The following is a 13,852-nucleotide window of genomic DNA, read 5'->3' as shown; positions in this document are numbered from 1 at the left end:
TAATAATAGCAACAATTACATTTCTTTTTTCAATTTGGCAATTATTATTGAGTTAATATTAGGCTATTTGTATTACTATGGACAGATATATTATACATACGATATTTGAATTATTATTGTTGTTATATATCTGTAATCTGTGTGTTATGTATGCGGCACCAGAGGTGCATTATGTGCATGACACGCATTGCACGAGCTCTCTAATTGCCTGCGCAGGAGCAGTGGCCGCTGCGTCGATATGAAAGCACCGTCGAGCCAGGATCTACAGCCGACCCGCTCTCTGAAACACTGCAGGACCGTTTCCTAATTGCGCTGGCATGGATGCTATTTTTGTTTTATGTATCTCTCCTCCTCCGCAGCTTTTCTTGCCGTGGCGCTCGTTCTCTTTCTTTCCCTCCTCTGCTCTGGGTCCGATCCCTCGCTTTCTCTCTGATCTCTGAACTAATCCTCTTGCTCTTCAACGCTGGTAATCAGCATCTCTCTCTCAGCGCGACGCAACCGCAGCCCTTGTTTGCAAGGAAGGACTGCATTGATATGCATCAGACGTTCTGCTGTTCCAAACAAACATCGGCGGTTAGTTCAGCTCGAAATGCTTAACTTAGGATGTGTTTACATCTAGTAATATCTCTTGTGATCCGATCACATTCACAGCAGTGATAACAGATTCCTCGGATGTGCTTCACACGATCTGCATCACTGCATGCTTTGAAGTCCAGATTTAAAATGTAAACTTTTTTTAAATTGAGAAGAATCTCTTTAGAACTTACATTGAGAGAATGTTCCGCATTCAAAATCAGAATGCTAGAACTGGCAATTCCTTCGGGAGATTCAAATGGAGCTTTTCCTTATGCAAGAACAGGGGAAAGAACTGCTGCGTTGCCCCCCTTCGGCCTACCCTAAAGCGTCGCCTGTGCTGCATTGCTGTTGTCATGTTCTCAAGCCACGTGAACCTAAAACAGAGCTCGCCACTGAGTGCGTGTGAGGACAGAGGAGAAGAGGAAGATGAAGAGGAGGAGGAGATGTCCTGGGAGACCTGGACGGGGGTGGTATCTCTACAGCTCGCTTTCATTAAAGCGGCAAATTGGCATCCCAGAGACCCAAAAGCCCTTAGATCCCCCTGCTGATGTGTGCTCTGCTTGTTCTGAACTTTCTCCTTTGCTCTGTTTGTCTGTCTCTCCCGTTCTCCTCTTCCTTTGTCGTGGGAAGGCGAAAGAGGAAGGGAGGGGGAGAGTGGAGGGTGGGGTGGGGTGTTTTGATCTCCATCCAGGTTTTGTATCGCTTTCTCAGAGAGGAAGCTGTACTATTGCTGAATATCATTTCTCTTTCTCTATTTCTGCCATGCCCATTTTCTCCTTGGTATTTCTTGTTCAGTCTATCTCTTTTCCTTTCTCTCTCCCTGACCTACCTCTGTTGTAGTTCACAGATTACCTGTAGGTGGCACATGGGCCAGCAAAATGGAACAGTATAAAAAGAATGAAGACGCATGTGAATCTAAGCAAAGGTGAGCATAATGAATATTACTGCAGAAAGCTTAGGATAGGGATTTGAACAAACCACTAATCCAAAGTATTAATCTTGGACATGTAACTTGCCATCAGTGAAAAAATTCTAACGCCGAGCTACGTAGCCGTCTTATCACAACCCACGACACCCTAGCAACTGCATAGAGTAATACTAAAAAACACTCAGGACACCTTTGCAACCACAACTGGCATGACACAAGAACTAACAAGTAGACTAACCGAAAATGTGTATATTGACCAACATTATGCCACAATGGTTATCAGATGACCTTAATTTGTGTTGAACCTGGATTATTCCTTCAATTCTGGTGCTGTTCCTAACCCATATATATATTTTTTCTTCAGTAGAACACAGGAGAAAACATTCTGAAGGATCTTCATGCAGCTCTTTCAAATACATCGATATTCTGTCAAGCTCCAAAAGAACAAAACACCATTAACAAAGCACACAGAAGTAGTCCTTTTGAAGTCATATTATAAATATGAGCAGTCATCTACAATGGCACCTTCACCTGGATTTGTGTTTTAATGACTTTTAATGTAATGCACATGTATTCTGACTTTGTTATAACCCTTTTTGGTACTTGACATTTGTGGTGAGCAGTGGTGGCTGTATGCAAAAGATCTGTGTAAAGATTCTTCAAAAATGTTCCTGTTAGTTTGGAATGACTTGAAGGGTGAGTGAATAATGCAGAATGTTTTGGGTTTAGGAATTTGAAAAAAATGAGCTTGGATTTGAGCAATTAAGTTTTTGGATGGCTTTCTGCTTCAGGCAAGATCCAAGACCTTGGCCGTTCCCCATCAAGTAATAATCATCAGGCAGCACTTCTAAATGTCTTCTTTTTCTACTCTTTAAAGTTTGTTGCTCCTAAAGAGGAACAAGGAGACTGAAAGAGCCTAGAATGTCTAATTAACATCCCTTCACTAAGTTCTCCTGTCAGTGGAGAGCTGCCCAGTCAATAGCAGACAGATAAGGGTGAGATATTCTCAGGGCTCATCTGTTGCCCTGATAAATGGTGCTGATGAGGTACTGTGCTCTGCTGTCAAGATTCACTCCTTGCTGTTGTTAGGGAGGTGGTAGAATGTTGCAAGGACACTGAAGTTCATGGTATAATGGGGGTGTCTTTTAGATCAGAGATGTCCTTTGCTGTGTGTAAAACCAATTCACCTGCTTACCTTGTGTTTCGGACACCTAATTGAGAAGGTCTCTTCTTGAAATGTGCAGCCTGGGAAAAGATACAGAGGAAAGAAAGGCAAAGAATTAAAGGTAGAATTTAGAAGATGCCACTGGAAATGCAAAGTGAGGCCAGTTCGCCCTCATTTCTGAGCTAACCCATATCCAGTGATGTAACCACCACTTTCTATGATGGCAATTTCTGATGGCAGAGAAAAATTCATGACGGAGGGGAACTAGTCTCAGCCTTGGATGACACGCCATGGAGCATTCATGAACCATCTGGTGCATATTGTCCAGAGCCGACGATATCTGCCAGTTCCATTTCTATGCAACTTCTGGGATTTGGAGTACAAAGGTTTTTATCAGTCAAACAAGTTCCCAGGAAGCTGCAGTAAGAGCTTCCAAGGAACAACTAGTCAAAAGAATTATAGTAGGTAAACTAGATATGGTCATGTATGCGCATTATGATAATTAAGTGAAGTAACTTACAGAAAAAAAAATATTCTGGTTGCACAAGTGTCAGAATTTACCTATAGCTATGAATGTATGGTATATGAGTCTAGGAGGAATCTAGTAGTTATATATGCTTGCATACCCTTCTTAGTTCCTAAACAGAGCTTCATGGGTGGAGTCACTAGATGGACAGTAAATATTGTACAAAAACACAGAGCACACTTCTAAGTGTCAGAACTCTTACCCATCTCTTTGGCGCAGACATAATGGTACCTCTGAGTACAGCTCTTCCAGCTACAGCAGATGGAAGCTCCTTCACCTTGGCACCTGGAGCACTTCTGTGATGAGACAGAAAGCCTGAGGAGATTCTCTCTAGTCTAAAATAAAGATTTTTTTCCTGACAGCCCCCTGAGCCACCACCAGTTGCAAATAATACAGTATAACTATTACAATTCCAGACCCACTAGAGTCAATATATATATTATTATTATTATTACTGGGTACTTTTTTTAATACAGGACAAATCAACCTCATCTCAGTAGTTTGGTTATTTTTATTTTTAATCTAATTATGTGTGAGAGCTCACACGTGATATCACAATTGTTCTGTTTTCATTTGACTCAAGCACATTACATTGTGGGATACAGTGTGGTGTATATTGCTATTTCCGAGTATGTTATTCCAAACATCAAAACATGTTCTGATATCTGCTCTGTACAAGAAGTTATTAATGAAGTGCATTTAATTTAAATGAAACACTTACTGCATGTGCAGCTTTCTGAACAGCCTCCATCAGCCCAAAGAGTTTGCCTCCTACAAGTATTATGCCTGTGGTCCAGACAGCACATGCTTCATGAGCCCAGTGCTCTTTCGCCTCAGCCTCCATCTGCAGTCTATAAAGAGCCGTTGCTCTGCCCTCCTCACCAGCAGAGGGAGAAGTTCCACTAAGTCTTCTCTGCAACAGTAGCTGTCTTTTGAATCTCATCCGCAAAGTGGGATGGGTTCTTATCTGTTGCCTAATTGCCCTTTTGCCCCTCCTGGGATGCCCACTGTGTCCTTCACTTGCCCTTTCCTGATCGACATCCTTCTCACATGCACTCTGTGAGTTAATTTGCTCTGTGATGCAGCTGACCTCTGTCTCATTTGCACAGTTGGTGTTTTGCCTGAAATCATTCCTGTGTGTTGACGACAGCATTTTTCGTGGTATGCAGTCCTCAGGATAATAGGGGCCACACAAGTCCCCAAGCTCTCTGTAATTTGCTGGCTTTCCACATAGGCAGCACGTTAGACACATGTCAGTTAGGCTTTTGTTAACTAAGGGCCCCTGGAGCATTACCGAGGAGTTTGATACTGCCTTGGTAACTGTGACTAGATTTTTCATTTTAGCTGCACACTTTTTCCTTGCCTGGCTGAGCATCTGCTCTTCCTCAGGCCTGTTGATGATGGTACAAAGAGATGCTGGCTCCAAAGAGCTGTCAATGTGTACATATGGTCTAAAGGAACATTTGTTGTTACTCATTGCTGAATACAAGTCTGATAATGTTCCTTTCACTGTTGGGCAGAGATCATTGCTGCATTTTTTCTTTATGTTAGGCCTCTTCACTACAACTTTGAGGACATTCATAACCTTTTTTTTTGGCCCAGGCTTTTTTTTCTCCTTTACTTTGTCATCTTCTGTTTGACTTGAGAGTTCCTCTTGTTTGATTTTGAGTGATGGCCGCCTGCCACGTTTGGGTTTTATTTGTGGTAAGCATAATTCTGTTGGTGGCTCCTCATACTGTATCTGTTCACTTGATTCGGGTAAAGAGATGGTGAGTGTAGGTGGGGAAAAAATATCAGTCTGTACAGGATCCTGTTGCTCCAAAATGGGGATGCTTTCTGGTGTTTCAATGCCTTTTCTTCTCCTCTTTCGTTGCTTCAGATGCATCTCATGGTTGTTTTTAATGGCTCTCTGTTTGGCTAGCCTTGGTGTGTTGATAACGAGGCTCCCAGCCTCCAGGGCTACATCTGGTGCATCACTGCTCTCTACAGTGGCCCACTTTCTCCTCTTTTTCCTTGGAGTTTGAATTCCTGTATTTTGGGTCTCTTGTGTACTTATTGTATTCTCACCCACCTCGTGAGTCACCTCAGGGATGTTCATCATCTCTTTCTGCTCCGATACCTGTGGCACTGGTTTTAATGTTGATTCTTCTAGTACAGTATCTGGTTGGATATTTACAGGTTGCTTTTTGGACCCCGGGGATGTGATTTTCTGAACCATTGCCTCATATTTAAGTCCCCTGCCTTTCCGAGGAGGCAAATATTTGGTTTTAGTGGGACACTGAGGAGGTACAGAAGGCATGTCACTGATGTCATCAGTGGGAGGGTTATCAGTGGTCACATTGGTGCTTTCAGATTCTGGTTGCAAGTGTTGTCCTCTCTTTCGCTTTCCCTTTGCATTACATGCTCCTGTGACTGTATCTGATGAAGGCTCCTGTGTCTTCACTTGACTTTCTTGCCTACCTTTCTTTCTCTTTATGGTTTCTGAAGACAGTAAACTGGATTTTGTTTTGAGGCAAACCACCTCTTCATTTGGTTGTTGAAGGGAATCTGTGGAAACATCCTTCTGCGTAGGTAATTCAAGATTTGAAGATTCAGTCTTACATGACTGATCCACAGTAGCATCCTGTATTTGTGAGTGTATGAACATTGCTGAAGGTTTCTCAGATGATTTATCATTCTCTTGCTCTTTAATTTCAGTCAGCTTTTCTTTTGTTTGTTTCCGTGATCTCAGCACCATGGACTTTTGATTTCTTGCTAAGGACTTCACACAACTACTGTCTAGAGTAGATTCCAAAGTGGAACCCACAGTTTCATCCTTAGTGGTGTCCACAACACCCACAAGTGTGTCCAAAGTGAATGCTGTGGTCACATCTTGCAAAATAAGTTCATGTGTGCAGTGTGTGTCCTTGGTATGGTCTTTTGTAATCTGAACATTTTCATCTCGATTTATTGATTTGATCTTAGAAGTGATTCCTCTTGGTCGGCCTGGTCCTTTGGGTACTGAGCCCTCAATTGTCTTTAACTCTGCAGTGTTTTTACTTGGCTTTGGAACAAGTATTTCTCTTGCTAAAGCTGCAGGATTTGAGCCTAGTTTAGAAACAGATTTAGGACCAGGTTTAGTACCTGGCTTTAAAGCAGATTTTGTACCAGGTTTTGTGTTTTCTGTGGGTCCTATACATTTTAAACTTGGTTTGGGACCAGGTTTTATACAGGGCATAACGTCAGGTTTAAGTCCTGGTTTTAGACCAGGTTTTGAAATTGATTTTGGACTAGGCTTTGGTCCAGGTTTTAGATTTAATTTTGGACCAGGCTTTGGACCTGGTTTTGGACCTGGCTTCACACTTGGTTTTGGACCAGGCTTTGGACCTGGTTTCTTTCTCTCTTGAGGGCAGACTTTTGGGCTACTTTGTGAAACGTGGGAGCGAGTGCACATCCGTGATGGTAAACTATCTGTCACAAGTTTTGGTGTTTGACTGCTAATATCCTGGTGGGCAGTTTCCATCTGGTCAAGAATAAGGGTACTTTTGCTGGAGGGCATACTGGGATTTTGGGCAGAAGGTGGAGCACTGTCTCCTTCTACACTTAGCTGCCTTCTGATTCCCACACTTGAATGCATTAGTCTTCTCCTGCCCCGTGCATGTTTCTTACCGAACATTCTTGTTTGTGCAGATGGGGACATAGGCTCTGGTTTGGCTGAGGGAGTCACTGCACTGGGACAGCTTATCCCTGGTTCCATATCCTCATCCCCTTTTTTGGGAGAGGGTGGGGTGTCAGCCCAAGATGGTGCAGAGTGCAGTATTGACTTGCCCGGCAACTGAGGAGAGTCAGGCTCAAGTACCTTTGCATCACTACGATCGATGTGATGATCCCTAGCCTGAGCCAAAGGTGTTGTTTTCTCATTGAGAGCTGAGAAGCCACTCTTGCCAGTGTGAGGCTGAGGTGCAATGTCACATATAGCTGACCTCCTTTCGTTGCTTCTGTGTTGTGTGTCATGGGCAAAGCATTCTGCAGTTTCTGTGTTGACTTGTGGCATGTTTCCCATTTCCTTAAATGTACTGCAGTCTTCTGCAAAGGACTCTTGTGGTCTTGCTTTATTATTAACGACCTCTTCTGAAGTTGTCAGACTCTTTTTTTCATCTCTCACCTCAGTGGAATTATGGGAGAGGACAGACGGCTGGTCCTCAAAGGTGTCCACTGGTCCTTCAGTGCATGTGAGGTTCTCTATGGAATCCTCACTCTTTGAATTTTCCTCTTTCTCCGACAAATACAGATCAGTGCCTGAATTGCTGCGTAATGTTTTCACAAGCATTTCAGCATTGGTCTGTAGTTTTGATTTGACATTTTCTGATTTTATTTCTGTTCCTTCATTACATTTGTGGTTAAGTTCAGAAAAACAGTCCATCTCTGATGAGTTTTCTTTTTCTGAGTCAAATTTTTTTTGCAGCCCTTGGTAGATATTTTCTTCTGTTTCATAAGAGTAACCTTCCTCTAATACTGCTTTGTTTATTTTATGAAAAAGAGAAGGACTTTTCTCATCCTCCAGCCACTTCTCTTGCTTTTCCGCAACCTCTCCTTTGCACTCTTGCTCTGCAGACAGCTTTCTTTGTCCAATTTCCTCCTCATCAGCCATCCTCTCAGTCCATGCTGACTCCTCAAAGTTCTCCTTTAGAGTGCTCTCTGAATGCTTTATGTATGGTGGTGAATTGCTCTCTTGCTTCATAGGACTTGGAGCTGTTACACTGATAGAAGACCTCTTATCTCTAATGCAATGGAGAGAGCTGTTGGGCTCTTCTCCAGTCAGTACTCTCTGTACTCTTGGGTCACAGTTGAGATTATCCTCAGACGCTACACTCTGGAGACTTCGAACTGAGTCACCTGACCTAACGGATACATTGTCAGCTGAGTTTAAGGAGCATGTAGACACTGTGTCAAGGCTGAGACGTGAGTGTGTCTGGGTTTGTGCTTGACCTTTTTCCTGACCAAAATAGTAGTAGCTCCTGTCCATCTGGTCCTCAGTGCTGCTAGAGTATCCTCCCTCCTGCAGTTCTGCTGTCATGGACCTGGAAATGGTGTAAGCATCGGATGGAGAAGGACCATGTTGGTTATCAGGACAAGATGACTCTTCCATACCCTTTAACTGACTTCTATAGTCTTCTCCCTTTTTTGGATGATTTCGCTTGCTGGTCTTTTTGTTAGCAATAAGGGCATCGGACAGCAGAAGCTGCTGGACATTGTTGGAGATGTTTTCAACCTGAGATGTCAGGGCATTAAGGCTCCACAAACTGGGGTTGGACAAGAGCTTTTCTGAAAATCGTTCTTTCATGGAGCCAGAATAACTCTGGGATTGGTGGTTCACACTGGGTGAAGAATGAGTATGAGGAGGCATCAGCATATTTTGGTCTTGCAGACCTGCAGATGACGAGGCCCCGGGGTTGATGGGAGGTTGGCCATACTGAAATGAATCAGGGTTTGGCATTAAGGGGGAAGGTGTGGAATTGTACGATGGAGATCTTCCAACAGACCTTGCAGGTGAATGACTAGAACTTGGACTGCAGGTCTGATAGTATTGTTCTGGTGACCTTACAGAAATATCTGTTATGCAGTAGTTTTGCTGGGGCTGATTGAAGTGCTGGAATTTCTGAAGGTTCTCTTGTGTACCAGACATTCCTTGCAGGGAACCCTGTTCAAATCCAGACCTTGATGGAGTTTGAGGATAACTGTAATTATTCGGAGGTCTGTATCCACTCTGCTTTAGACTGCTGTGATTGCCGAGTTGTCTTCCATACTGGGCATTAGGTGGTATACCATAGCCTTTGTAGCCATGTGGCATTGCATTACATTTCTCCATATATGATGATGAAGATGGGTGTTGCGAGTGCTGGGGGAAATTGAGCTGACCCTGTGGATACATTAAAGGAGAAGGTGCTGGATTGGGTGGGAGGCCCTGTTGATGAGGACTTGTATAGGTTGGAGCAGAGGACTGTGAAGGTAGATGGCACTGACTTTGAGAGATAGCTAGCATGTTCTGCTCTAGGTACTGGGATGACCCACTGACCCCAGACTCCAGCCGGCCCACCATGTCCTGCTCAAACTGGGTCATCTGAGGTGACTCATCCCATTTTTGCTGCAAGTGACCTTCACTCATGTACTGGGCTGTGTATCCAGTGCCCATGTGATTGCTGTAGCCAGCCTGCAGATGCTGGTTTGGTGTTTTGGCTCCTCTATAAGGTTTTTTAGTCTGAGTACCACTCGTGCTGGTATAGATGGGATAGGTCTGCTGTCCATAACAGTCTTTAGAACCCGCTCCTGCTGTTGACATCCCTGCAGGAGCTAGAGAGTGTGGCTCGTAGCCCTGTCTGGACTGGCTGTGATGATGTCTATAACTCTCAAGGTGTGATAATTCTTGAGGTTCCTGCTGGTAGCAGTGCTGGTTACCATGGAAACCACTCCGCTCTCTGAAGGACTGCATGACTCCGGCTAGGGGGCTCTTTGGAAAGAGAAAGAGAGAAAAAATAGAAAGAGAGAGGCTGTGCTTAGTGGTTTCTTTTCTTTTTTTTATTAGTGATCATTCTCTCATTAAATTAATTTGCATTCATTCCTGTGTTTGTCCTAAAACAAATCATATTAGAATATACACACACTCATCCATAAAATCAAATCAGATATCTCTCAACGAGATTATAAAATTTTACTCTCTCTTACTGCAGCTGCAATCAATCGTTGTACATAATTGAATCTAGGAATCTGAGCCTATCTAGTCTATTTTTTGGTGGTAGCATCCTCTGTGGTAAGTACCTATGATATGTACAGCTACAGTATTCTTATTAGGTAACACTTTAGAATAGGAACCAATTCTCACTATTAACTAGTTGCTTATTAGCATGCCTATTAACATAGAGAACTGGAGAACTGGACCTTAAAAAAAAAGTACAACCTTATTATTATTATTATTATTATTATTATTATTATTATTATTGATTTTCTTAAACACACAATGGTTTTAAAATATGTGTTCATGACAACCATGTACACAAACAAACAAAGCATTTTATTATTGGTTCATGAAGTGTTATATTAAAATAAATATTGTGCATGTGCAATAACATGATTCTATTATTCGTGTTACTTTGTTTTTGGTCTGCGCTATTTGCATATATCTTGCCCAGCAATTTAATTCAGTTTTCAATTCGATTATCTGGTAATATTCTTTTCTCTCAGCAGTAAGTTCAAAGTAGCAAGTGTGTGTTTTGTAGGCATAGATGGAGGCTGTTCTATTTCTCCACTCCAGTGCTGTAGGCCTGTCAAGGGATGGCCGCCCAGTCCCATCAGACCCACACATTATTCATCTCACTAGCGCACTGTCTGAAGCCATCAGGCCCAAGAGCAACGTGCTCCCCTCTTAGCAGCCTCCCGAGAGACCCCACCATCCACTACTGCTTCAGTGTGCTTGTTTGCTGCTCTGCTTGTTTACACAGTGACCCAAATAGGTCCACTCGGGATCTATGCTTTAAGCCTTTAAAAATGCATACAGTATGTGGTGGAATGTACAAGCTGGCCAGAGTGAGCAAATGACATGATTGATCCTGCTTTCCCTTCCGCATATTATTGCAACTGCATTTTTTTTGCGGAATCATTGACATTCAGATCATCTTGCTTGAACATACTGCATGACATCCACTGTGTGCAGCTGATTAAAGACTTGTGTATGGTTGTGTTGCTGAGAGCATGGTCTAAAAGGTACAGTAAGTTTTCTAGGTCTGCTGAGAGGGCAGAATTTGTCTCCTGGGGTGCCCAATAATGATAAAGCTACTCTTACTGTAGAACTAACCATGACTGTAGCAGCATGGACTGGCCCATATCCAAAATGAGTCCGAATCTATAGCTATATTTCTCAAACTTAGTTTCTGTAGTGCTACAAAGTAGGTGTGAATGGATACCAACTTTAAAAACGATATGTTAGTAAAATTGTATTCCTATTTCTTTGATTCAAAGGCGCTGTTTGCAGTGTTTCTTCTTGGTCTTTTTTTTTCTAGGCTTGCTGATGCAGAAACAGAGACTGTGGAGGAATATTTTTAAGCCAGCTGTGAGTGCAATGAGCTTCTACGTACTTTAAGGCAGAATTCCCCATGAGATTTTTCACTACAGAATGCAATCATTCATTAACAGTAGAGTGACTGCATTTATAAATAGAATATGCTCTGTTATGTCTGCATGTGTGTTTATCTCAAATGCAGTCAATACCCTTTCCTTGATTACATCACCTCTGGAGGCAGGTTTCACTGTCGCTCTCAGATTGAGCATTGGGCAATCATATCACAATTATGCATTTCCTATGGATTATGCAGGGAAAGTGGAAAGGTCTCTTAAAAATGTCTGAAATTTCTGAAATATATGAAAGAAGTGAAAATAGTGGAGTGGGGGTTTGTGACGAGTTGGGCAGGGCTGAGAGCCGTGGGAACGGAGCGAGGTCTGTGGAGTAATTGGAAATCAGCGACAGCTGCGACACTCACCGGTCTCGAGTCCCATGGAGGAGATTCGAAGGATACAAAAGAGGAGCAACGACAGTGAAGGACGAGAAAGGACCAGGCCTGGGCTTTATTTTGTGTTTTGTTTTTATTTGTGCACTACTCGTCCGAGGGTCTGTCGCGCTGTTTTGTGTTTATTTTGTTATTAAATTCGTTATTTGAATATCTGCCGGTTCCCGCCTCCTTCTTTCCGATGATTGTAAAGTTTACATTATTACAATCTGAAAGAAATATAATTTATTAATAAAAAAAGTCAGGAAAGAAGATGCCAAGGAAGAAGGAAAGGAGGCAGGAGTGAAGGTCAGGGTAGGGGGTTGATTCAATTTCTGTGCAGGCCGTTTAGGACATGAATTAAATTTGAGGATCAAATTTCATCTGTTTCCTGCAAGAACTGCACACACATATACAAGTTAGATGCATTAATTTAGTAAAAACATACTTTACAACCTGAATCCAAAGGCAAATAGCATGTTCTAGAGATGATTTGGGGTTGAAAATATTATTATATAAGGTTTTCCAGAGATGGCTCATATGCCTTTGTATGGTTCACAGTGGACTGAAAGACGCTAATCAGATTGGAGGGTTTCAACTGGACTTTCTGTCTTGGCCAGGCGTGAAGCCTATCTCTCAAAGATGTCATTTTGATTGACATCACTGCGGCTTTTCACTGACCTTTAAAAGAACACAACCATACAGAGAAACAGCAGTCTCCAGAAAATAAAGGGTGAAATGCATTATCCGCAATGGATGCCTGGAGTGTTTAGAACATTCTGTTCTTCTTCACGATATTTCAAGTGTTGTTGTTCTGCTCACCAATTTACCTTGAAAAACTTTTTTTAGTAAAAAGGCATATCCAGTCACACTTTATTTGAAGGTACAATTTTCGCCATTAACAAACCGTTAACTATGACTTAATTTGCTGCTTATTAATTGTTAGCAAGTTAGTTGAATGTAGAATATTGTCATGCAGAATTATAAGTATCATACTAATAAACAGCCAATATGTTAATAATAGGCATATAAATAAACAACTAATGAGAATTAGTCCCTATACTAAAGTGTAACCGCATTCTATTGCTAGCTATCTCTCATTCTATTGCTATCATTCTATCAGCTTCATGTATTTCCCAATTAACTTAAAATGTCCCAATTTGAAAAATTTTCAGTAATTTACCTTTGCAGTAAGCATTACCATCTACACCATATTCTATTTTGCAGGACAACACTTCACACAAACCAGTTAGGAATTGTACTTATACGTTTTTTTTTTTTACTGTATACCCAATTTGTGTTGGTACGAGTCCAGGGATCAGCAACCTTTTCGGCATGACGTGCCATTTTTTATTTTTATGGTTAACCACTGTGCCAACACAGCCCCCCCCCCCCACACACACACCCCGATATAATTCTGTATTTAAACGGTACATACACAATTTTTTATTATACGATAAAAAAAACGTTTTTTTAACGTTTAATCAACGTTAATGCACTGCTTTAATTGATGAACGTGCACACACAGACACACACACACACACAACACACACCACTCGCACACAGAGATCTGAGATCGTGCTGTGCAAAAAGTATCATTCAGAGTGTTGTCACGCTACTTTTATTAATCGATACTGAATCGCTACATTATATTTCTCAACAACAAAGGGGCAAAATCGCTTCATTGTCTGCAGAGAGAGACAATTTACCCCCCCCCCCCACTTTCTTTCTCTCAAAATGGCCATATTTCAGAAAATTTTTCATCACTGGATATAGCTTTAGGTCATTTAACATTTCTATGGTAAAACGTATTATTAAAAGTTGACTAATGTTAATTGATTTGCAGCTTCATCTTACCTCACTCTCTTTAACGTTAAACTGACGCTTCGCGCTCTGCTTCTGTGAACAGTAAACCCCGCCTACTTTGATCTGATTGGCCATCTCAGTCATTTTGACATTGACGAGTGCTGTTAGACCGAGGCTTTGATCTGAAGCACCTAGTATGTGCAGTGTTTGCACGTGCATCCATGCAAGTTAATTCTCACACTTTAATAGTATTTGTAGCTCCTAACAGGCTGTGTGACTATGAGAAGTTATTACATCAAACTGTACGTCATTATACAGTTTTCCTTATTGCTTGC

The 13,852-nt window shown here is 42.0% G+C and overlaps 1 protein-coding gene across 1 annotated transcript in view; it reads right to left on the bottom strand.

Moving 5' to 3' along the window:
- The window catches only part of LOC132141446 (retinoic acid-induced protein 1-like), a 48,069-nt gene that overhangs the window by 1,696 nt on the left and 32,521 nt on the right, over positions 1-13,852 (bottom strand). The window contains exons 2-4 of the mRNA XM_059550960.1: positions 3,917-9,682; positions 3,398-3,491; positions 2,700-2,749 (exon numbers count right to left, since the gene is read on the bottom strand). Coding sequence (XP_059406943.1) covers positions 2,700-2,749; positions 3,398-3,491; positions 3,917-9,664 — 5,892 coding nt within the window. The 5' untranslated portion in view covers positions 9,665-9,682. The remainder of the gene's footprint in view (positions 1-2,699; positions 2,750-3,397; positions 3,492-3,916; positions 9,683-13,852) is intronic.

This window comes from Carassius carassius, chromosome 1, assembly GCF_963082965.1.
Source record: "Carassius carassius chromosome 1, fCarCar2.1, whole genome shotgun sequence".
Lineage (NCBI taxonomy): Eukaryota > Metazoa > Chordata > Actinopteri > Cypriniformes > Cyprinidae > Carassius > Carassius carassius.
This window is presented reverse-complemented; position numbering and strand designations above follow the sequence as displayed.